Source organism: Mobula hypostoma, chromosome 1, assembly GCF_963921235.1.
Source record: "Mobula hypostoma chromosome 1, sMobHyp1.1, whole genome shotgun sequence".
NCBI classification, from domain to species: domain Eukaryota; kingdom Metazoa; phylum Chordata; class Chondrichthyes; order Myliobatiformes; family Myliobatidae; genus Mobula; species Mobula hypostoma.
The window spans coordinates 49,545,336-49,571,429 of record NC_086097.1 but is presented as its reverse complement, the minus strand read 5'-3'; the positions used below and the strand labels follow the sequence as shown (position 1 = coordinate 49,571,429).

The following is a 26,094-nucleotide window of genomic DNA, read 5'->3' as shown; positions in this document are numbered from 1 at the left end:
CAGGAAGTGAAAGAAGGTATGTGGAAAAGGTTGGTAATGGTGGCGAAAGAATACAGTCAGCCCTGCTGTTTCATCATTTCAAGCAATTTATTTTGAAGCCTAGATCTTCCTGGGATTGCTGTATTTGCCAAGTAAGATAGCCCTTACTAATCAAGATGATGGCAAGGGATAAGACCATACGACATAGGAACGGAATTATGCCATTTGGTTCATCGAGTCTGTTCCACCAGTCTATCATGGCAGATTTATTATCACTCTTGACTCCATTCTCCTGCAGTCTCCTATAACCTTTGACACTCTGTGTAATCAAGAACCATCAACCTCTGTATACCAAGTGAATTGGCCTCCACAGCCAACTGTGGCAATGAATTCCACAGATTCACCACCTTCTGGTTAAACAAATTTCTCTTCATCTTTGTCTAAATGGACATCCCTCGATTCTGAGACTGTGCTCTTTGGTCCTAGACTCCCCTACTATACAAGACATTCACTCCACATCCACCCTATCTAGGATGAATTGAAAGAATGTTGCCTGAACCATCTTCATTCATACACCCTTTTCTAAGTCTTCCTTTGATACCATCAGCTTTGATCTATCTCTAAATATCTGTTTCTATCAGGGTAGGCTCTGTGGCATGTTGTGAAAATCTTTGATTACAGCAGACTCTGCTCCTCTGCTATTTTAAGTGTCTTCCTCTACCTTCCTTGATGTTGGATCTGTTTTGGTAGGCATTTAGTTCTAGCACTAAGCTGCATTTTCCTGTTTTCCTATTCCTATCTTGAGCATGCATGCCCCTGCATATTCAGTGAAAATAAAACTTAAAATAAAATTGCAGATGCAGGAAGTTGTAAATATATTTTTACTCCTGCACTTTTAATTAGGTTTTGCCACCAAGGGGAGTGCTGTGGGGTAGTGGCGATATATCTTTTTGATGACCCCAAAAGCTATTCTGCCTTCTTTTCAATTGGTCTGCAAAAACTTAGTGCCAGATCTCCAGGTATTGTTTATCAAGTTTAGTGGACTACTTTAACTCTGCATTTATGCCTCAAATTTCACTTCACTATTAGATTGTCCTACAGTGTTTTGCACCCAATGAAACACTTTTTAAACACAACTTTGGAAATACAGCTGCCGATTTGCAGCCAGAAATCTGTTCTCAGTTATTTTCGTTGAGAGATAAATATTGGCTGGGCCGTGATGGATGACTTCCAGATTTCTCCCCCACTGGAATAGTTTGAAGGAATTTGTTATATCCCACCTAAGAGTGTTTGGAGCCAAGTTTGCATCTCAGATAAATCAACAAATATGCACTGGAGTGAATCTGAAGTGGGATTGACTGATGGCAAACATGGTTTCAACAGTTTATTCTATTGTTTGCTTGACGTTAAAAAAATCATTCCGTGTTTTGTGTTGTATCCAAGTATTTTTTATATTTATGATTAGGTGTTATCTTAGATATACAGTCCATTAGTTCCATTTAATATCAGAGTATGCAATATACAGCCTGAAGTTCTGGTTCTTTGCAGACATCCATGAAAACAGAAGAGTGCCCCAAAGAATGAGTGACAGTAAAACCATCAGAATCTCAAAGCCCCCCCATACCCTTGCACAAGCAGCAGCAAAGCAACAACTTCCTTACCCCCACATCAGCAAAAAGCATCAGCACCCTCCACTCACCAAGCAAGCAATTGCAAAGCCCCCAATAAAGATCGTGATCTGCAGAACAACAAAAACTAATCGTCCACCTGAGAATTTGACTTACAACAGGTGCTTTCGCTCCCTAATAAAGGGAAAGGGAGGTGTCCCCCTTCCACAGCAAGAGGGGAGGCATAATAAAACAACTTGTTGATTTGCAGTGATAAAGTCTATCACAACGTTTCTTTTCTCCGAGTTCTTCGACTCAAGAATCAGCTACAAACTCTCCCCAACCAACGAGAGAGGGAGATTTGCCGGGTACAGAGCCACTGTCCCAATGTTTTGTTTTCTCCTGCAATGCTTCAATTAGTGGTACCAGCATACAATCAGCTTGTCCACGGGGCCACGAAGCCTCAGAACCCTGAAGGTGCCCTCATCTTCTAGGCTGCGTCCTTGGGATTTTGGAAAGCAGCCGGTCGTAAGTCCCGGGAGTGGGTCCCAACACTGCAAAGAACCGAGAACAGTGTGTAACTCCAGGTTGGGGTCTCTAACAGAACCCCATCCACCTTGAAAAGGAAAAAGAGGTAGTTTCCATAGATGAGCTCAAAGGAGTCACTGTTAAGCACCATTGTGGCTCCTCTGCCCCATTCAGCATCAAGACAGTGCAGTTATTAGATTTACTAATACCCCTAACGTACTTCAAAATGTAGGGATTTGTGGGGATGGCATGTTGGCACTGGAAGCATGGGGACACTTGCAGACTGCCCAGCACAATGCTTGCTGATTAGATTTGATGCAACGGATGCATCTCACTGTATATGTCGACATACATGGAACAATAAAGCTTTTTTTTAAACTAATTTTTATGTTAAACACACGAGATTCTGCAGATGCTGGAAATCCAAAGCAACACACAAAATGCTGGAGGAACTCAGCAGATCAGGCAGCATCTATGGAAATGAACAAGCAATATTTCAGGCCGAGACTCTTCTTCAGGACTTGAAAGGAAGGAGAAGATGCTAGAATAAAATGGTGGGGGGAGGGGAAGGATAGTAGAAGGTGACAGGTGAAGTCTGGTGGGTGGGAAAGATAAAGGGCTGGAGAAGAGGGAATCTAATAGGAGAAGAGAGTGGATCATAGGAGGAAGGGCATTGGGGAGGTGATAGGCAGTTGAGAAGAGGGGAATGAGGGCCAGAGTGGGGAATGGGAGAAGAGCAGAGGGCAAGGGAAATTTATTTTTATGAGAAGGAGAAATTGATATCCATGCCTTCAGTGGGGGCTACCCAGATGGGATATAAGGTGATCATAGCCCAAGAGACGGCCATGGATCGGCAGGTTGGAATGGGAATGAAAATCGGAATTAAAATTTTTGGCCACCGGGGAAGTTCCACTTTTGGCAGATGGAGCATAGTTGTTCATGAAACGGTCCCCCAATTTACGATGGATCTCACCAATATAGAGGAGGCCGCATCGACAGCAGCAGACACAATAGATGACCCCAGCAGATTTTTCAGGTGAAGTGTTGCCTCACCTGGAAGGACTGTTTTGGACCCTGATTGGAGGTGAGGGAGGAGGTGAATGGGCTGGTTTAACACTTTGGCTGCTTGCGGGAATAAATGCCAGGAGGGAGATTAGTGTTGAGGAACGAATGGATAAAGGAATCATGGAAGGAGCAATCCCTGTGGAAACCAGAGAAGGCAGGGGTAGGTAGAGATGTGCTTGGTAGTAGGATCCCTTTGGAGAGGGCAGAAGTTGCAGAGGATGATGTTTTGGATGTGGAGGCTCATGGGATGGTAGGTAAGGCCAAGAGGAACTCTATCACTAGAAAGATGGTGTGAGTGTAGATATTCAGGAAATGTAGGAGATGTGGGTGAAGGCAGCATCAGTGGTGGAGAAAGGGAAACCCTGTTCTTTGGAGAAGGACATCCCTGATGTCCTGGAAAAGAAAACCTCATCCTGGAACAGAAGTGGTAGAGAGGAAGGAACTGAGAAAAGGGAATAACATTTTTACAGGAAATAGGGTGGAAGAGGTATAGTCAAGAAAGCTGTGGTAGTCGGTAGGGTTATGATATGTCGATTGACAGTTTGTCTCTAGAGATGGATTCAGAGAGATTGAGATAGGGAAAGGAGGTGTCAGAAATGGACCAAGTGAATTTAAGGGCAGGTTGGAAGTTGGTGGCAAAAGTAATTAAATTAATGAGCTCAGCATGAGGGATGAAGCAGCACCAATATAGTGGAGGAAGAGTTGGGGGGAGGCTTGGAACTGTCCTCCTTCCCCTCCCCACTCCTCTTCATTCTGGCATCTTCCTTTCCAGCCCTGAAGAAGGGTCTCAGCCTGAAATATTGACAGTTTGTTCACTTCCATGGATGCTGCCTGACCTGCTGAGCTCCTCCAGCATTCTGTTGTGTATTGCTATAATTGTTGATGCATTTAAGGAGCTTTTAAATGAATGAGAACATCACATATTTAAAACATAAACACTGATTAATGATCTTGAGATTAAAGAACATTTATAAAGGTATGAAGGTGGCTTTGGAAAGTACTGAAGTACAATAGAGTGAGTGATTTGGGCAATTTCAATAGCATTAGAAGAACCTTTGTTGAAACTTCCTTTCTACAGACTCCTATAGTGCCACCCCTAGGGACCATTGAACTTTGTGGAGGTAAAATTACTGTCAGGTAGGCTGCATTGATGCCACTTTTTGTAGAATTTAAAATGTGTTTGAAGCTTTAACTAATAGACCTCTGGTGAGCACTGAAATGAGTAATAAACTATTTGATTCCAGGAATTTTATTAATCTTCCAGTCAAACTTGACAGGAAGCAACAGTTACTTGATGGGTGGGAACAGGATTTTGATGAGTTCCAAAGGAACTACCTAAACTACTGGAAGAGTAATATTTGGCGGTGGAAGTGTTCTTGGCAGTAAGGGGGACAGGTGCGTAGGGGAGAATTAATAAGGTGTGAGAGAGAGAGAGAAAGGAATTTCTTAAAAAAAATTATACGTGACTCCTCAAGCTTAGCTCACATTCCAGGATTGACTTTTAAAATATCCCTTGTCAATAAACATTGGAGTCCCATACCCAGAGTACATCAAGTGCCTTTGCTATCCATCCATATTCAGCATGGAGGAGCACTGATTTTGCACCCAAATGTGAGTAGTAATGAATGTTTCTTTGTGTCTGCTCTGGTACTACCGGCCCTTATGGGGTTTAAGGTCAACGTCAATGATTACCACTATTTATTTTGGTGGTAAATTACTCTAATTTCCTCTGGGAGAATCTGAACTATTGGTGGGACAGGAAATCCCATGGATGCCACCGGGGCATTTGGGAACATACTGGGAATAGTTCTCTCAATTCAGACACAGTTCCAGATGTTTATGTTGAAGGATTTATCACCTGAATTCATTAACTGAATTGCAGTTACTTTTATTTGTGTGGTTTGAGTTTGTATTATATACTGCACATAATGAGAATAGGTGAAATATTTATTAGAATTTACATTGTAGAGTACTCCATTTCTTTCAAACCTTGCCACATGTTCTTCCATGTCCAAGTAAGAGATTTTGGTTCAGTTGCATATTTCATCTGGAAAATTTTCATTATTCTGGAATAGGTTCTTTATATTTCTGATGAAGAAATGTCAGCACTAATTGAGAAGATTAACGTATACATCTCTGGTGAATATCTGCCAGTGTTACCACTGATATCAGCAGATGAGATTTAACAAATACAACATCATAGTTGTCATTTGCAGCAGATTCAAAATCATATTTTGATTTTGAACATACCTTCTATTCAAAGCCTGATAATTATGTTTAGGTTTGCAATAATTGAATCCTGAAGCCTTAAAAACAATTGGAAAATATAATGGGCTGCATGGTGGCATAGTGGTTAGTGAGACACGATTACAGCTGGGGGTCTTCTGGAGTTCGGGGTACAATTCTGGCACTGTTAGGAGTCTCTGTACGTCCTCCCCGTGGAATACATGGGTTTTCCTTGGGTACTCAGGTTTCCTCCCACAGTCCAAAGCTGTACCAGGTAGGTTAATTGGTCATTGTAAATTGCCCTGTGATTATCGTTAAATAAATGAACAAGTTATTCAGAAATGTACTAATACTTAAATTATTAGGACAAAATTTGTTCATTAATTACTGTTTGTTTAATAAACATTATAGTGAAGATTATGCAAGAAAAATTGAAGAATTAAATTGTAAAGTTAGCCCTTACAGTAATTTGCAACTATCAAGTGAGACACCTAAAAGAATTCCTAAAGATGTATATGGGGAACCCGATACTTATCGCTGGAAGACAGAATATGATTCATCATACAACATTAACCCAGACGTAAGTAAGAACTAGCAGACAAGTGAAACTTGATTCACTGAGGTGTTACATAATCTCAAGTCATACATTTCTGCCTTTGCTTAACATATCTTACAGGGCACTTGGAAATAACAGCACCATCTCTGTACTTCAGAAAGATCAACAGCTTCCGCAAAAAGACGAGTATCAATGTTTCTGACTAATTTGTGTCTAATAAAAAGTTCAACTTAACACCCATAGACTAATTTTTCATCAGTTAAATATTTTACATTTTCATGTGAATGATTACCTATTGCAAATAATTATGAAGCTATTATTATTTATATTAAACATTTTCTTTTCATTATGGTAAACTACAAAAATGTCATTCTATAGGTTCACTTTTAAAAAAAAGTAATGATCTGTGTAGAATTTTCATCCCACAAGACTGGTATCATGATGATTTTCTGTGCAAGTCATTGCAAGCAGCACTAACAGTACACAAATCCAACACTGCAAATCATGCGTTTTTATCCCATATTAGTTCACTATTTTAAAAGGTAGATACAAATGTATGATTTAAGAATAAACTATTAAAAACATAAATTGTGAACAAGAGAAAATCTGCAGATGCTGGAAATCCAAGTAACACACACAAACTGCTGGAGGAACTCAGCAGGCTAGGCAGCGTCTATGGAAAAAGAGTACAGTCGACATTTCGGGCCAAGACCCTTCATCAGAACATAAATTGTGCACTGGTTTTAATGATATTGCTCCAATCATGAGTGTTACATGTCTTTCATTCAACTTTTAAAGGAAATTGCATTCAATGCCATACTTTGTTTTAAAATGAACATAAACAGTAAGAATAGTATTTTAGGTATTTTCTTTCTGCAATTATAAAGACTCATTATTGGTTATATATACACAATTGAAATTGTGAAATAATTATATTTTACACAGTATCAGGATTATTGTAACAATAAAGCAATCAGTTACATTCCTTTAAATACAATAGTTGTTCAAATTATCCAATGGTGTCCAGTTATGTACTTAGAAAAGTTGAATCATAGACTCCCTTGATTTTCCAACACCAATCCATTTAACTGAAAGAAAGCACAGAGAAAATTCAGGTGGTATAGAACAAAAAAAAGGACTGCAACTTTATCACAATTAAATAACTTTTGGTAAATATTTATAATGACGTTGTGAAAATCGGATACTTAAGTGTCACATAATTCTTAACCTTTGATGATTCAAGTCTGTTCTGGCTCCCTGCTATTAAACACATTCCCCCATTCTTTCCCATAGCCTTTTATTAAGTTTATATAATTACTGCACATCTTTCTCACCAGATTGTCTCTGCTTGCTCTTCTCTTTGCAAGTATTTCTACTTCGGTGTATTAAATTTAACCTGCCATTTGTCTGTCTATTCTGATAACCTGTCCTCATACAGTCAATTAATATTTCCCCACCATTTATCTCTCTTCAAATCTTTTTATCTTCCACAATTTGGAAATGTTATTCTACAAGTGAATACTTAAGTTATTAATGTACTAAAATAAAAGAAACCCACACTTGACTCTGGGAAACATGACTGTCTACTCCTGTCCATAAATACCCATTCACCATTTTTCAGAGACACAAGAGATTCTACAGATGCTGGAAATCTTGAGCAACACACACAATGCTGGAGGAGGTCAGCATGCACAGAGGGAAATAAACAGTCAATGTTTCACGCCAAAACCTTCAAGTCCTTGGCATGAAACATCGACTGTTTATTTCCCTCCGTAGATGCTGCCTGACCTGCTGAGTTTCCCATCAATTTGTGTGTGTTGTTCATCAGTTTTACCTTAAGCCACTTCCCTAGCCATGCTCTTGGAACTATCAAACCACTTTGTTTTACCTAATAGTCTTTTGTGTTGGACTTTTATTACTTAAAATCCCTAAAATCAACGTCTACTGCACTACCTTCACCAAACTTTTCTGCTACTTCACTAAAATAATTATTTAGGTTAATCAAATATAACCAGCAACAAATGTGTGCCACCTCTTTAGAATCTCGTCCTCAACTTTTACCTCATCTTTATTAAATGCCTTTCTACTGGAATTCTGGCAGCATGCTCTTCCTTGGTAAAGACTGAAACAAATTCTCATTTAGCTTTTCATCAATGCCTTCTGCCTCAATACAAAGATCATCTTTATTTACAATTTTCCCCATTCCTCTTTGTACTGCCCACTTGGGATTTCCTTTTAATCTCTATCTTATTTTCCTTTTCACCCTGCTGTCAGTTTACTAGATTCAGTCTGGCTGTCATTTGTTTTTCTTTCAGTTGACAAGTTTATTATACATTTCTTTTAATTGTTCAATCATTTATTTATCTGTCTTTATCATTCTAACTTTGGCTCCCTTATCTCCATCCCCAATTCCCTTGAAGGAATACACAGGCCTTTACCTGACACATCTGTGCTTTAAAGGTCACATTATAGTTTAACCTACCAGTTTGTATCCTGGCCAGATTCTTTCCCAGCCTATTGAATTTAGCATTCTGCCTGTTAAGAAGTTCTACTTTACATTTCTATTTGCTTTCTCCATTAATAATCGAACACTAGGATTCATTCATCATTTCTCCCATTAATAGCAGATTTATTTGGTTCTTGTCATTCCCAGAACCAGGTCCAACAATGCTTCCCTTTCTTTTTTAAATATGAATCTGACATTTGATTGTCAGGTAGTCTTAATAACATTTTCTGGAGCACTTCCTTAGAAAACTCACTTGGAACAGCCACATGATTTTCAATGAATCTGATGTAATTTTGAGCCTTTGGAGGAAGATCATCCCATGTCCGAGCATTGGTAATGCTGCTCTTCCAGCCAGGAAGTGTTTCATACTCAACCTCTACTTGATTCAGAATTTCCTGGTTTGCTGAAATAGATAAATCACAATAATAAATGAAAAACATTACAATATCTTCTGAATGACAGAAGCAAACTAGGGCAATTAGAAAAGAGTAGCACATTGAAAATGCTGGAGCAACTCAGCAGGACAGGCAGCAATTATGGAGAAGAATAAAGAGCCGACATTTCGGCCTGAGACCTTTCATCAGGACTAGAAAGGAAGGGGGAAATGCCAGAATATGAAGGTGGGGGAGGGGAAGGAGTATGAGCTAGAAGACAATACACATAAAATACTGGAGGTACTGAGCAGGCCAGGCAGCATCTATGGAAAAGAGTAAATGGGTGATGTTTTGGGCCGAGACCCTTCATCAGGACTGGAAAGAAGAGATTAGATAAGAAGATGGGGGAGGAGAGATGATTGGTGAAACTGGAAGATGGGGAGGGGTGAAGTAAAGAACTAGTAAGTTGATTAGTGAAAGAGATGAAGAGCTGGAGAAGGGGGAATCTGATAGGGCAGAAATCCATGGAAGAAAGGAAGGGGGAGCAGCACTAGAGGGAGACGGTGGACAGGAAAGGAGATAAGGTGAGATAGGGAAATGGGGATAAGGAATGGTGAAGGGGTGGGGGGGGGCAGAAGTTCAAGAAATTGATGTTCATGCCTTCAGGTTGGAGGCTACCCAGACTGAATATAAGGTGTTGCTCCACCAACCTAAGTGGGCATCACCACTGCAGTACAGGAGGCCATGGTCTAACATGTTGGAATAGGAATGGGAAGTAGAATTGAAATGGGTGATCCCACTTTTTCTGGTGGAGAAAGTTTGAAGGTGATAAGTGAAATCAGGTGAAGGGGGGTGAAATGAGAAACTGGGATATGAAAGGTGGAAAAGGTCAAGTGCTGAAGAAGAAAGAATCTGATAGGAGAGTAGAGCACATCATGGGTGAAAGGGAAGGAGGAGGGGCACCAGAGGGAGGTGACATGCAGGTGAAGAGAAGGGTTAAGAGGGAAGCCAGAATGGGAAATGGAAAAAGAGAGGAGGAGAGGTGGGAGGAATTACCAGAAGTTAAAGAAATCGATGTTAATGTGTCAGGTTGGGCGCTACACAGATAGAATAAGACATAGGAGCTGAATTAGGCAATTTGACCCATCGAGTCTGCTCTGCTATTCAATCATGGCTGTTCCTTTCTTCACCTCCTCAGCCCCACTCCCCATAACCTTTATTGCCATGTCCAATCAGAGCCTATCAAGCTCTGCCTTAAATACACCCAACGACCTGGCCTCCACAGCTGCCTGTGGTAACAAATTCCACAAATTTACCACCCTCTGGCTAAGGAAATTTCTCCGCAGCCCTGTTTTAAATGGACACCCCTTTATCCTGAGGTTGTGCCCACTTGACCTAGACTCCCCCACCACGGAAAACATCCTTCCACATCTACTCTGTCTAGACCTTTCAACATTCAAAAGGTTGCAATGAGATTCCCCCCCCCATCCTTCTAAATTTCAGTGAGTACAGACCCAGAGCCATCAAGCGTTCTTCGTATGATAACCCTTTCATTCCCAGAATCATCCTATGTCAGCACATCTTTTCTTACATGAGGAGCCCAAAATTGTTCACGATACTCAAGGTGAGGCCTCAACAGTGTGTGTTATAAAGCCTCAGCATCACATCCCTGCTCTTATATTTCAGACCTCTTGAAATGAGTGCTAACATTGCATTTGCCTTCCTCACCACCGTCTCTACCCGCAAGTTAACCAGATATGCCATGAATTGTTTTTGTTTTGTAGCAGCAATACAGTACAAGACATAAAAATTAATATAAGTTCAAGTGTTAAAATCAAGAATTTCAGTTGTAAAAGAGCAAAAGAATGAAAACAAAAGCAAAGGCTAACTATGACGTCACCTTTTGCACTGATCCAAAATGTCAACTCTTTATTTGTAAAGATCTTGTCCTCCCCAATCTTTCCATGGGTGCAGCCTGACCTCGTGAGTTCTTCCAGCATTTTGTGTGTTTCTTTTAGTTTTGTTCTTAAACACTTTCTAAACCTACAATATTTGTTCTCACCTCCCCCATATGTTGCTACCAAGTTCACTTCTATTAACATTATTTATTAACACATAATATAACTAAACGAGGATCCAGGCTTTCTCAGAATATGAGCTGCTGCTCCTCCAACCTGAGAATGGCCTCATCATGGCAGCAGTGGAGATCATGCACCGACATGTTGGAATGGAAATTGGCAGTGGTATTAAAATGGTTGGCCACTATGAAATTCTGCTTGTAGCAGACAGAGCAAAAGTGCCCAACAAAGCGGACCTTTTGTCAGGTCTCACCGATGTAGAACAGGCTGCACCAGTAGCACTGGATACTGTAGTTGACCCCAACAGACTTGCAGGTGAAGCACTGCCTTACCTGGAACAACTATTTGGGGCCCTGAATGGTGATGATAGAGGAAGAGAATGTGCAGGTGTTAATTAAAAAGGTGATACTTAGGTTGAAGGATGAAAAACAGGTTCAAAATTCTATTGGAGTACAAGGTAGAAAAATTGAAACAAAGTTTTCCTAGAAATCCTCCCCTTGATAGTAACAGTAGATGTGCTAATGGCATCAGATATTGTACTCCATATCTGAAATTCCTTTTGTCTTCAATTGAATGTTGAATTTGGAGACAGAACATATTTGTACCATTGACTAGCAATGACTTTGTAGGAAATTATATCTTAAATACTGGAAAAGACTATTTACTTCCTGGTCAGAATTACTGAATGACAGGAGTTGGTTAGTACAATTATAAAGTGGTTACTTTGAAGGATGAAAACAGGCTCAAAATTGTAGCTAATTGGTTTCATCTTACTTGGATCTGCTAAAACAGTGACTCCCCCAAGCAATTAGTAAACATACTGATTAGACATAAAAATTATGGAGCAGTTCACATGGGTTCCATGTAGTTGTTTCTAGCTGATATTCGGTGATAGATTTCTTGATGGCTCAGGGACTGAGGAAAGGAAATAGACAATCTCTCTGAAGAATCGATGCTTGTCCTGGTAATGTCCAAGAATGAATAAGGACAAATGTTATTTATCAAAATGCGATGCAGACTTTTTAAGTAGAGCAAATAGACAAAGTATCAACTGGCTCTTTAGCAAACTACTAGGTGACTTTTCCTTGTAAGAGTTCTATTAAATGATGACTGGACAGATTCCACACCCCATCTTAAGCACATAAAATGCACCACTGAAAATTATCTCCTGACTGGTTTAGGATTCCAAATGTTTACTTTATTAAATAGAGGAGAAATGAAAGGATGTGCCATATAGTGATTTTAAAGCATGCAGCTTAAGCTCAAATAAATAGGAAATATCATGGACCATGCAGATTTGAAATGAAATGACAAATCAGCAGAAATGTTCTATGCTGCTCAAGCAACTTTTGTAAAAGGAGGAATAGCTGACATTTTTGATTCGTGATCTTCAGTTGAATTGGTAATAGTTAGAGATACAACTAATGTTAAACAAGCACAGGCAGGAGAACAGAAGGGAGGAAATGTTTGTTGAAGGGTGAATGGTAGTAAAAGATCAAGTACTGTATTTATATTCCTTTCACATATTCAAGACATTCTAAAGTGCTTCACAGCAAAATAACGCACTTTTGAATTGTCCAAACATGAACAAGAGACAATCTGCAGATGCTGGAAATCCGAGCAGCACACACAAAATGCTGGAGGAACTCAGCAGGCCAGGCAGCTTTGAGGAAAAGAGCACAAGCGTGGTACTCTGTAATATAGGAAGTCTGACATCCATTTTGATTTGGGTGTTTTTGTATCTAACTCCGTGCACATTGGAGACACAATTTAAATAGCTGGGGCACATGGATAGTTGCTGAACACTGATGGCTGTGGGCAACCACAAGGTTACAGCAAAGGAGAGTGTAACTGCAGACTGTAACGCTTTGGCAAGTGCCAGCCTGGCCAGGTGTCTTTTCCACACCAACATCCGCACTGGGTGATCAGCTGGTGGGGCGCACGTGAGCCGACACCCTGACAGAGAACAGCATGCACCTCTCCGGTGATGCTATTGCCTCTCACTTGGGATTATGTCTCAGCATTCCAGCTACCACACACAAGGTTTGGCACGCCATCCATGCTTTTATTCATACTTGGTCTGGAACTGCTGGTAACCAGAGCCTTAAACTCATCTGTTGTAACATCCATCAAACTTGTCAGGGTGAACACTGCAGTATTTATAACTGAGGGTCATTCCTATGTTGTAGATACAAGTGACCATGTGCTTCACCTCTGATTCCATTGATTTAATAGCTTGTGCAATAACTTCTGAAAATTTGAAAATAAACTCCTTCACACAAGGTGTGTTTTTACGTTACCATGTAGGCATTGGATAATTGGTAGTTATAGCCATTAATCTGGCTCCAAATGTCTTTTATCTATAGTGTTTGCTACCTGACTAACAAACGGCTTTTTTGTCTTATAAGCTCCCGCCCTGTACACGTGTGTTGGGTAAATCACTGAATAGAGAATTGAAGGATTTGAAAATAACAGAGTGACAGTGAATCATTGTGAGAAGCACCATGTTGAGGCCTTGTCATTGAACCCTGAAAAATAAAGAGAGACAGTTCAGCTGGAAACAGCCAGAAACAGGTATATGACACCTCAGACCAGCGGTCAGTACTCTGCTGAGCGTGACAGGAACGCAGATCAATATGAGGAAGTACTGCCAGCTTTCTGGCCTCTGCATCAATCAAGGCTTAAGCAACATGAACAATACTTGAATTTATCATGGCTGTTTCGTGCACATCTGCTAGATATTGCAGTGTATGCTTATCCTGATTCAAGGGTTGTGCTCATATGTAGTCTTCTGTTGGGTAGGGAAACTGTGTCAGAGAAAAACAGTTTAGTTAATATGCAAAAGTTGGCAGCGATGTGAAGTGCTGAGGACTGTAACTGAGAGAACAGTGGGCAGAGTTTGTTTAAACAGCAGAATGAAAAATGATTCTGTGCTTAATTAAGAATGATGGGGTCACGGGGCAGAGCAAAGACTGAGGGATGTAAATAAAGAGCTTTATCTTGGCATTCTGGTCAAATCATTATAATTCTTTTCAATATTTCTTGCCGGATTGTGGACACAATGCAAGGGAATTAATTTATTCCACCGTCTCTACATAGCACCAGTGTACAGTGTACTGCTGTCCTTGACAATGTTCATCCTTCAATTGGAATCAGTTTCCTTCTAAAACCCTCCTCTGAAAAAAATATCTATTGCTTACAAATTATGGAGTTCTGATATCAGACTGTTAGGTTATCTTACTTTTTAGTTTGAAGCATGAGTAAAATATTGGTCAAGGTGGCTGTGAGCTGTGTTTTTCGTCAAGGCAGTGGCTCAGACTTACAGTGGTTGTCAAGTTGTGGTTTAGGAACAGGGATGTGTTGGAGTTAAAAGCCAGGCTGGTATCTAGGCCTTTGCTCTGCAAAGGCCAACAATGTGGACGTGTAATGAAGGACATCCGTAACAAGTGCTGAGGATGAAGACAAACAAGGACAAGAAACAGTGGCCTCCCCTAGGTTAATGAATCTCCTCAGGTTGTCAGGTCTCAGTCAGAGATCTGTGCAGGCCAGAGGTACGGGGGTCAGTGACCCACTATGTATGCAAATTGGCTGGACTGGCATTCAAGGCCTGGAACTAAGGATCCTAAAACTGTTGAGCCCAGAGTGGAGTCCTGGAGTTGGGGTCCTGTCATCAGCAAGTCTTGAGGTGGATACCAAAGAGCGAATGTTGATTGATAGCCTGGAAGTCAAGGCCTGAATGGCCAAAACCCTGGGTCAGCAAGTCTGTGAGTCCAATGGAAGTCGGAGACCCGATGTCTGTGAATCCATGACTCCACTAGAGGCTGGAGGTCTAGAGGCAGCTTGTCCTGGGGCTGGAAGACTGCCTGTGTGTGCAAGGAGGCGGGTGGGAAGGAAGAAAATGCAAGCTTTGCTGTTGTTCTATTGTTGCTTGTGTTGTTCTGCTGAACTTTGTAGGTGTGCTATATTGGCAATGAAATGCGTGGTGATACTTGCCGGCTGCTCCCAGCACATCCTTACGTTGTTTTGGTTGTTAATTTTGATGTGCGCATGATAAATAATTAAATCTTAATTTTTTTTGAAAGGCGCATATAAATAGTGACAGTCTGCCTGCAATTATATCACTCCATGAACAAACTGGCTATAACTAGTATGGCTAAAACCTTTAAGTATATTTAACGCTGGTGTGAACTCAGCATGGTTTGTGACATAACTTCCATAAGATGCTGATGTACTCAGACGCAATGGCTTTTACAGGGTCAACCAAAGGTATTATTGTCTTTTTAATCATTTTTTTTTTTACAATTACAAGACCCTGCTGGACATTAAAAACTTCAAGTACTATGGGTCTACCCCATCAGCAAGTTACTCGTTGGCAGAGAAACTGAAGGAGGTGGACTTGGTGCAGACCGTGAAGCTGCCTGTGGCAGAGAGACATTGGTGTGTGAAGGAGGTGTGCAGTCTAACAGTGAGTGATCATCTGAGTGACTTTTCTTGTCATTGCAAGATCCTGTTTGACATTGGTGGTGAAGAATGCTACAAGTACAATTCATTGGTTTATTGGCGAACAGTGGGAGAGCTGCCCGGCCTCAGTCATCGTGAGGTCTTGGCCTCAAGCCGTGGTGTCGCCTGTTTGCAGCCGCCCGGGGGAGACAGAGTCGGTGCTCCACTGGAGTGCCGGAGGCGATGTGGTGCAACATCTAAGCTGGAGTTGGTCCTGACCCCCCCCTCCATGGTTGCTCAGCAGAAAACAATATGTATTGTGTTCAACTGCAGACTGCTGCAACATACATGGTCTCGAGGACTTGGACTATATTTTTTCATGTGGGACTTTTTTACTGCTGTCATATATGTGTTATAAGAACCTTTTGCTGTTTATGACTGTTGGTACTGTGTTTTGCACTTTGGCCCTGGAGTAATGCTGTTTCGCTTGTTTGTTTGTATTTATGTATGATTGAATGACAGTTAAAACTTGAACTTGTTGGGTACTAAAGATGCCCTACCCACTTAACAGAGATTTGATGGCTAAAACAAAACAAATTCATGAGAATATTATAAAAGATGGTTATATGAAGAAAAGCATATTCATTCTATCAAATGATGCAACAGTTATGTAGATAATTAAAGTAACTTTAAGTGTATATTTGATAGGTCTTCCTTTACTGCAGAAACCCAGCAAAATTGGTCATATGCACTGAATACTACTGTTTTTGTGATTTGTATTTTGATAATCATTTCTGTTTTTATAAGCAAGTCATTATTTTGAACATGCTTGTTCTCAACAATTCCATACGAAGAGGTCAGAGATGTGGATATTGCAAACTCAGCATATTTTCTTGATGGAAGAGCAAATTTTCATACTTTGCAGGAAAGCTACCTTTGAAAATAACTGAAGATTATAAATTATTACCTTAAAATAGATGGTTTCATACTGTACCTGGAAAGTACGGGATTTTCTTCCCATTGAGTTTATAAGCTAAGCCAATTTTTATCTCATCAAATGTCTCCAAGATATCCAACTTCATTAGTGCCAAGCTGTGGGTTTAGAAATAATGTCACTGTTAAAATTGAATGAGAAATTAAACTTTTCATTAGCTATAAAAAGTTGCAAGATCTTTTCTGACCTTTAATACCATTGCACCACTGTGTCCGGAATCATTAATTTAATAATTTAATGTGAAACACAGATATTTTGACACGTATATTTTTATAATTTTCCAAGTTATTGAGCAACTATTAGGTACGTTGGTTATAATGTTAGGATTCCTGACCTTTGTTTGGGGAAATTATTTTATATAAGATAAAAGCTATTGTTTCTTACTTGACTGTAAAATATTCTGGAAAGTACGGGAATTTCTTCGGTTTCTAACTAAAATAAGTTAGAAGTTTCAGATTTGAGGCAGTAGAGTGATGTACATTTTGACATTTCCCAATAGTGTAAATTGGTGATCATAATTTGTCAGTCCACTTCATCACTCTTGATGTATTTTATATTAAAAACTCAATGTTTATCCATTTTAGAGTATTTATGCTGTGTGCTGAGAGGTAATTTTACATGTTCTCATTCATGAAACACAACAGTAAAAGCTGATGGATATTAAAGGGGGAAGTAAGTGGGAAAGGTAGGGGAAATCACAGCAAAGCTTCATTTCACACAGGATCTACACACCAGCTGGGATCAAGAGAAAGAGTTCAAAAATAAAAATACTGACATATCACTTGAAGGCAAATACAACACCTAACATTGCTTTTATCAAGACCAGTTGGCTCAGTAGATATTAAGAATTACATTTGGGATTGCCATACCCTGAATGGCTCAGGCTGACACCATTGCCTTTTTCTGAAAAGTCATCAAGTCAGCCAATTACCGATCTCTCAGACTTGGCAAATCAAACTTCAATAGGCTAATGAACTGTGTGTTCCAGCTTCAGATTAAAAATCATTTGCTTTTTATTGGGATTGGCAAGGGGTGCAGGGGCCTTGCTGAATCTGTCTGCAAAACTATAAAAAAGTGTGAAAAGAATTATTTGGCTATGAACTCTTTGGAATGTTTTGAGATGCGAAATATAAATGTTTCATCACTGAAAATGCAGTATTTAAAATGGAATTTGTGCCAATGTACTTACGCAGTGAATCCATTGATCATATTAGCATATTTCAGTATAACTAGATCTAACCAGCCACAGCGCCTCTTCCTTCCTGTCGTTACACCCACTTCATTGCCTTGCGACTGTAGCAGTTCACCAATTTCCTGAAACATTGTAATTCAATTTCAGAAACTGATACATGAACTATTTATATTTGAGGCACAACATCATTTAGAAACTATGCACGTAAATAGATTGCAATGAATGATTTCTGTTACTGCATGATGTCAGCCTGATATTAAACAACAGATGGAGGATAGCAACAACCACAATTAGAGCAGTAATTGAATTACAGGACTTTCACTACCACTGTGGATTTGGAAGTCCAATCACCATCATATCTTCATTTAGGCAACACAGTGGCATAGCGGTTAGCATGGTGCTATTACAGTTCGGGGTGTTGGAGTTCGGAGTTCAACTTCAGAGTCCTCTGTAAGAAAGTTTGTGCATTCTTCCCGTGTTGTACATGTGTTTCCTCCAAGTGCTCTGGTTTCCTCCCACAGTCCACAGACATACCAGTTAATAGGTTAACTGGTCACTGTAAATTGTCCTGTGATTAGGCTAGGATTGAATCGGTGGGTTGCTGGGTGGCACAGCTCAGTGGGTCAGAATGGCCTGTTCCACTCTGTATCGCTAAATAAAATCCATAAAAATAAATCCATATCCCTTATTTTGGTAAAAAGTCTTCAGTTTGTAACAATGTAATTTTGGTAGGTGGGGTTTAGGACATTTTCTTCCTTTTGATTTCCGGATACAGGTATTCCCAGGTTACAGCTGTTAGGGTAATTGAAATTTGTCCTTACAGAATTTACAAGTCACTAGCCTAAAGTTTTAGAAATGGAAAATAATCATTCGTTTTGTGAGACTAAACTGAATAGATGCAAATATCATTTTTGTTGTGTTTTGTAGTACATGGACACACCTTCACGTTACAAAAAATCATTATAACATTATAAGGACTGTTTTCCAGGAATGCCCCATCTGAGCTACAGCTTGTACTTTATACCAAAACTGTCGGAGGAGACAGAGAGAAAGATCTTGATATTATTTTAATAGATCATTAAAGGTTTATATCCATTGTAGAGACTACTAAGAAAGTCAACAAGGTATTAATGTTATTTGGTATAAGTTGAAGGAAACAATGTTTTGTCAATAGAATACCATGACCTATCTGAAATGTTTAGGACCTATGTCTGACCGTTAGGGTGTGGATGTGCTTGTGGGAACCACTCGTCTCCTTTCTCCCATTTTGCATGTTGTAAGGCTGCAGCCACGTCAAAGCATGCTCCCGGCCAGGCTGCAGCCAGCAGAGGGCAGTGTCACCAGGCTTCGTTTGACTGAGGAGACGACACAACAATAGTGCAACATACTGCATATGGAACTCCCCAGTCTCCAAGCTTTCTCCACCTTCGCTGGTGAGGAGAAGAAATAAAAGCTCTCAGTGTTTATCAGCCAATTCAACAGTGGCAAAGCTTGTAATGTGCTCCTGTCAGTTGACCAACACTGTACCTTTGAAGTGTCCACTCTATTCACTGGTAGAAGAACCTAGTGCTTTCTGGCGTATATGATGAATAAACTCTTCTTGGGCCTCCAGCCGGGTACAGATATCAACTAGGAGCGGGAGGGAGGAAGGGGGATGGTGGAGGGAGAGGGGGAAGGAAGAGGGGTGTGGAGGGGACAGAGGGAGGGGGGAGAGAGGGGGAGGGGTGGAGGAGGGAGGGGGAGAGGTGGAGGAGGTGGGGGGGGGAATTGACTTTGCAGAGTGGTGTTTGTTAATACAACTTTCAATGTGCTTCAAAAATTTCTAATCTGTTAGCGTGAATAATCCAGACTTACATTTTTTTGTTCAGTTGGGAATGCTCCAATTCCCACCCTAGTGGTATAGGCTTTGAAAATGCCATACACTGCTCCAATATTCGATGGAGGTATTCCCAGTCCAGTGCATACACCTCCCGCAGTACAGTTTGAGGATGTCACAAATGGGTATGTTCCTTTTATAAGACAAGGTAAAAAACAGATTCTATAAATATCTTTTAATCGGCTTTAACACATAACTGAAAAATTTTCAAGATCTTTATTATAAGATTATTATAAAACAAAAAATGTCATCTAGTCATTATGTCAGAACTTTTCTTTTGATCAACTTGCCATTTCGTGATTCACTTTAATGAGTTTCCAAACACTCTTCAAGTTTGTTAATGAAGGAAGGAATAATTGCCAATTACACGTAAGCGGATGGAGGGTAGACAGGACACTGGTCTTAAGTAACTAAAATTTTTGGATAACAAATGGTACAAGCAAAGCATTTGTGATCCTTTGCCAAAATTAGGTGGTTTTCTCCCCCACTGAGTTAACAGCAAAACTCCTACAGAAAACTACTGGACAGTAGTTTTCAAAAAGGAGGAAACCCATGTGGTCACGGGGAGAATGTACTAGCTTGTTACAGACAGTGGCAGAATTGAACCTGGCTTGCTGGTGCTGTAACAGTGTTATGTTAGCCACTATGGGACTGTGCTCCAGTAATGTTTAATTTTTAGTTATATGCTTTTCCTGTTTTTCCTAACAAATGAACAATTTCACATCTTCCATATTATACTCAATTTGGCAGACCTTTGACCAGTTACTTAGTCTATCTTAGCTTGTTCTAGTTTCCTTAAATCCTCTTCACAGCATAGCTCGGCTAGCTACCTACCTTTGTATTACCAGCACGTTTTCTTCAGTCAGGAGACAACAGGCAGACTATCAATGTAAGTAGACACTAATATGCAGGTATTCAGTACAAACAATTAGGAAAACAAATGATGTGTCTGGTTCTATGGAGTTACACACACAGAATTACTTCTTCTGAAAGGGTTAATGTATGAGGAGCATTAAGGTTGCCATAGCTGGGCAGTGGGTGGTGTACTGGGAGAAAACTCCTATTAAACGCTCCTAATGGCGTACTTCTCAAATAGCCTCTGACAACCAAGTCCAGCTCCTGGCCTTCACGTGTGACTTAGCTACTAAGCCCAGTGGAACCATTTTTACTGACAGGAGAAGCAGTAAAGGTGGGTTACTGGCGCCTTAAAACCAGCAGCTTCAGGCAGAAGGCGCTCATCAGCTGTGGTTGGCAGCTCATCTAGAAGGAAAACACTGATCTCAAACCTCTGCTGTCATGCAGCAATATCCACTCATGGGGAAGGCTTCTGGAGTAAATCCCAAGGAAACATCTGGAGCTGGAGTCCCTAAGGTTGTCGAACATTGAGTTCAGCACTGTCTGACAACTCCTGTCACACTGCTGGTGCCAAACTGTATCAGTCTCTGCCGTTCCTTTTGATTCATCAGCTGCGTGGAGAGTGTGAGCTTGCTGCATGGGCAACAACCTGCCATTCATATTCAACTGTCCTGTCCTGCATACCAGCTTGCTTATCACGTCGACATAATATCCATAGTTGACTCCGACCAATGAAGGGCCTCATATAAGGAGTGTTTCAAGGCTCTAGGCCTGTACTTTCTAGAATTTAGAAGAATGAAGGGGAGATCTCATTGAAACCTACTGAATAGAGTGGATGTAGAGACGGTATTCCCTATAGTGGAGAAGCTTAGGACCAGAGGGCACAGCCTCAGAATAGTGAATCTGTGTAATTCATTACTACAGATGACTGTGGAGGTCATGTCATTGGGGATATTTAAAACAGAGATTGATAGGTTCTTGATGAGTCAGGGCATTGAAGGTTACAGAAAGAAGACAGGAGGATAGGGTTGCGAGGGTAATACATCAACCATGATGGAATGGTAGACTCGATAGACTGAATGACCTAATTCTATTCCTATGCCTTATGGTCTTTTCCAATTTTGTAATTTGTGCATTTTACCTGAAAGTGATTGCCAGCAATGATTTATTCCAAGTAAAACAGAATTTTGTTTGATTAATACTTAAGAAATAGGTACTATCAAATCAATTGACCAGCTGTTCAGCTTTTGACTGAGTCAATCATGAACAGCTGGTCAATTGCCTGAACTCATTGCGGCTGGATGGGAAAGATGTTCGACTGATTGCGAGTCTGTACTGGCATCAGAAGACAGTAATAAGAACTAGTGGTGGGAATTCACCGGAAGCTGAGATCCAAAAAGGGGTTTGCCAGGGCTGCATTATCTCCCCTTTATTATTTAACATTTACTCAGAGGTAATCTTCAGGGTGTTGAACGATGAAGTTGGTGTCCAAATTAGTGGAGTGACGGTGAACAACTTGAGGTATGCAGATGATTCAGTGGTGTTAGCCGAGACTGAGGACGAGTTACTCATAATAGTAGATAAGATAAATGCTGAAGGTGAATGATTTGGAATGAAAATAAATGCAGCAAAGACGAAGATGATGATAGTATCACGAAAGAAAGAAGTCCCCAAAATCAGTATCAAAATTAACGGCGTAGGCATAGAGCAAGTCAAGAAGTTTGTGTACTTGGGACAGATGGTCACAGAGGATGGGAAACATGATACAGAAATTAGACGAAAAATTGAGATTGCAAGATCAATGTTCTGGAGCCTGAGTGACGTGCTGTGTGGCAAGAGGTTGGACTTTGGGCTGCGTTGTAGAATTTGGAAATGCTACGTCTGGAGCAGTCTGTTGTATGGAGTCAAATCGTGGACCTTGTGCAAGGAAGCGCAACGACGACTGGAGGCATTTGAAATGTGGTGTTTAAGGAGAATGCAGAAAATTAGATGGGTGATGAAGGTCAGTAATATGGAAGTGCTGAAGAGAGCGAGGAGAGAAAAGGAGTTGCTGAAGAATGTGCGGAAAAGGAAGCTGGAATATGCCGGGCACTTGTTAAGAGGTGGTGGACTGCAGAAATTGTTATTGGAAGGGATGATAGAAGGAAAGAGGGAAAGAGGAAGGCAGTGAACCACTTGGTACTATAATGTGAGGCAATGGACTGTGTTGAGTTATGCCGAGATTCCGGATGGCACCCACTGACTGACTATCAAACCAATTTTTGGGCCAAGATGTGTGGTAGAGAAGTGACAGTAGCATACTTGTCAGACTCAGAGCACTACAGCACAGAAACAGGCCCTTCAGCCCATTTAATCCATGCCAAACAGCTTTTCTGCCCAGCCCCATCGATCTGCACCTGGACTATAACCCTCCGCGCTTCTCCCATCCGTGTACTTATCCAAACTCTCTTCTGCAACTGAACCTGCATCCACCATTTCAACTGGCAGCTCATTCTCCGCCTGCACCACCCTCTGAGTGAAGAAGTTCCCTCTCAGGTTCTCCTTAAATACTTCACCTTTCACCCAAAACCTATGATCTTTAGTTCTAGCGCGAACACGAGGAAATCTGCAGATGCTGGAAATTCAAGCAACACACACAAAAAATGCTGGTTAACGCAACAGGCCAGGCAGCATCTATAGGAAGAGGTACAGTTGACGTTTCGGGCCGAGACCTTTCGTCACGACTAACTGAAAGAAGAGATAGTAAGAGATTTGAAAGTTGGAGGGGGAAGGAGAGGGGGAGATCGGAAATGATAGGAGAAGACAGGAGGGGAGGGATGGAGCTAAGAGCTAGAAAGTTCATTGGCAAAAGGGATACGAGTCTGGAGAAAGGAGAGGATCATGGGACAGGAGGTCTAGGGAGAAAGAAAGGGGGAGGGGAGCCCAGAGGATTTCCCAGTGGCCGCACATTTTAATTCCACGTCCCATTCCCACTCTGATATGTCTATCCACGGCCTTCTCTACTGTCAAGATGAAGCCACACTCAGGTTGGAGGAACAACACCTTGTATTCCGTCTGAATAGCCTCCAACCTCACAGTATGTACATTGACTTCTCTAACTTCCGCTAATGCCCCACCTACCCTTCCTACCCCATCCCTTATTTATTTATTTATTTTTCTCCCACTGTCCCACTCACTATAACTCCTTGCCCATCCTCTGGGCTCCCCTCCCCCTTTCTTTCTCCCTTCGTTAGTCCTGACAAAGGGTCTTCGCCCAAAACATCGACTGTACCTGTTCCTATAGATGCTGCCTGGCCCACTGCGTTCACCAGCAATTTTTATGTGTGTAGCACACAGGTACATTGGATAAATTCCTCTGCTGATAACAATTAGGAACTAATACACAATATTATAATTCTATAGTGTTCTTATTTGTTCTGTATTTCATTTAAATACATAATTTTTGTTACTCAGTTAAATGATAGTTTAACTTTTTTTATACCCTTTTAACTATTTCAATGAAACTTCAGCTAATTGGGGCAGCTGCTTAATTGTGTCATAATGTATTAAGTCCCGATGTGTCCCAATTAACCAGAATCCATTGTATCTATTTCTTATTGTAATTTATATTTTTTAAAATGATGTACCGCAAGTATTGCTGCTACAAAACAACAACTTTCATGACATATGCCAGTGATATTAAAGCTGATTCTGATTCTGCTGTTTCATGTCAGCTCTATAGATTTTGTGTCCATTTCCTGGTAAATACAGATGCAAAATTTGCATTTAAGGTCACTTCTGATCTCTTTCGGATCCATGCATAGATGACCACGTTGACCTTCAAGAGACCAATTTTCTCCCTTGCTAGTCCTTTGCTCTAAATATGTCTGTAGAAGCCCTTGGGATTCTCTTTCACCTTGTCAGCTACAGGAACCTCATTGCCTTCTTTTAATGCTTAAGTGGTCTCTTGCATTTTTTATACTCCTCAAGCACCTTATTTGTTCCCTGTTGCCTATACTTGCTATGTACTTCCTTCTACATAAACAGCACCTGAATATCCCTTGAAAATCAAGGTTTCCTAAACCTATTAGCCTTGTCTTTTATTCTAACTAGATAGAATAAAAGAATTGTGTGATAAGCTGCTGCTTAACTCTGCCACCTGCTGGTAAAATTCCATATCAAAAATAGGCTCATAACGTTGAATGCCAACATTATAATCTTCAAGATATATAATATATAGGCCACTGAGTGTAATGTCACTGACGTTGAGTTAAAGGTTGTTTTTGTGGCACCGATCAACCAGATGACCTATGTCGCTCCAATAAGCCACCTCTCTCTCTTTCATTATAGGGGTTGAAAACACCTTGTTCAAAATTCAATATACAGGCAGTTCCCGGGTTACGAACGAGTTCCGTTCCTAAGTCTGTCTTTAAGTCGGATTTGTAGGCAAGTCGGAACAGATACATTCGGTATTATTTTTCCTTTAAAATTGTTCTGATCGTTGACCGACTGTAGCCTAACACTTTTCCAATGACCGATGGCGTTTCACCTCTACCCATCTCTTCATTATTTCCACTTTATTTTCAATCGTGATCGTTTTCCATCAATGGAACAGAACCACTGCTGGTTCAGCAGCAGCGATGGGCAGCGGGTCCTGAGCTCCCCCAGGTCCTAAAGTCCACCCACACTGAGCCAGGTTAAATTTAAGCCAAATACAAAGTTACACACTCAACACAGTGTTAACAGCAACGTGATCCAACTTACAATGGTGGACGACATTCTCCTTCCTCGAGCCGACAAATTTTTAATATATTATGCCTTATGGCAGGCCGTTTGTAAGTACGAGGTTGTTCGTAAGTCGGACGTTCGTAACTCGGGGGCTGCCTGTACAAACTTGTTTTACCAACTGTGTTTTAGCTACACAACAGCTCTGACCAGGTAAACAAGTAACAGGTTCCATATGCTGTATTTAATCATACTATGTTTTACATGTACCTGGTTAATTCTTATGCTATCATTCTTCACAGAAAATGGTCAAGATTATTTTGTCCCTGAGCAGTGCTAATCAGCTTTTGGCTTCTTCATCACTACTAGTCTGGAGGATATAACAATGCTACAAAGGGACAAAGGCAGTCTTTCTTGCTTTACTGTATTTGCAACAAAGGGGACCACATATTCTGGAATAATCATTTACATTAACTAACTTCAATTCATTGGTGATGCAATAATGTGAAGTAATAAAAATAATGACACTAAAATATATTTAATTCCATTATTACTATTCCTTAATATGAATTTAGTACAATTCGTACGCTCGTCACCCCAACCACAAACTGTTCCAGCTGCTACCATCCGGGAAATAGAACCGCAGCATTAAAGCCAGGACTAACGGGCTCCAGGTCAGATCATCAGAATGATTAATTCACACTGATACAATTGTATTTCTATGCTATATTGACTGTCCTGTTGTACGTACTAGTTATTACAAATTACTATAAATTGCACATTTAGATGGAGATGTTACGTATAGCTTTTTACTCCTCATGTATATGAAGAATGTAAGAAATAAAGTCAGTTCAATTATTCGTATCAGGTTTGAGGTTAAATTCTTCAATATGCTACGCACATTTTTATTTAAATAGTAGGGTGTATTATTTTAAAAACTTACCAAAATCTATATCTAGTAAAGCTGCATTGGCACCTTCCACAAGAATGTTTTTTGCTGGACCATGAAGAGCTTCATACATAAAGTAAACACCATCTCTTACCATTGGCCTGATACGTTCAGCATATTCCTAAAATAAGATTTGGATATTACAGAATGTTTTTGCTGAAGAAC

At 40.5% G+C, this 26,094-nt stretch overlaps 2 protein-coding genes across 19 annotated transcripts in view; one reads left to right on the top strand and one right to left on the bottom strand.

The window, feature by feature from the left end:
* Positions 1 to 16,344, top strand: part of LOC134346664 (uncharacterized) — a 29,034-nt gene extending 12,690 nt beyond the window's left edge. For 10 of the 17 annotated variants that reach the window (XM_063048204.1, XM_063048162.1, XM_063048233.1 and 7 more), the window contains one exon: positions 15,229 to 16,344. In XM_063048204.1, the coding sequence (XP_062904274.1) occupies positions 15,229 to 15,777 (549 nt within the window). In that variant the 3' untranslated portion in view covers positions 15,778 to 16,344. Of the gene's footprint in view, positions 1 to 4,257; positions 4,317 to 5,816; positions 6,014 to 6,081; positions 6,202 to 15,228 lie in introns of those variants that run through there. The other 7 variants (XR_010017999.1, XR_010018003.1, XR_010017995.1 and 4 more) reach the window with 5 other exon arrangements.
* adss1 (adenylosuccinate synthase 1) overlaps positions 6,578 to 26,094 on the bottom strand; it is a 51,141-nt gene continuing 31,624 nt past the window's right edge. For both annotated transcript variants that reach the window (XM_063048142.1, XM_063048151.1), the window contains exons 8-13: positions 25,924 to 26,050; positions 19,400 to 19,554; positions 17,543 to 17,667; positions 16,354 to 16,451; positions 8,721 to 8,870; positions 6,578 to 7,049 (exon numbers count right to left, since the gene is read on the bottom strand). In XM_063048142.1, the coding sequence (XP_062904212.1) occupies positions 6,997 to 7,049; positions 8,721 to 8,870; positions 16,354 to 16,451; positions 17,543 to 17,667; positions 19,400 to 19,554; positions 25,924 to 26,050 (708 nt within the window). In that variant the 3' untranslated portion in view covers positions 6,578 to 6,996. The remainder of the gene's footprint in view (positions 7,050 to 8,720; positions 8,871 to 16,353; positions 16,452 to 17,542; positions 17,668 to 19,399; positions 19,555 to 25,923; positions 26,051 to 26,094) is intronic.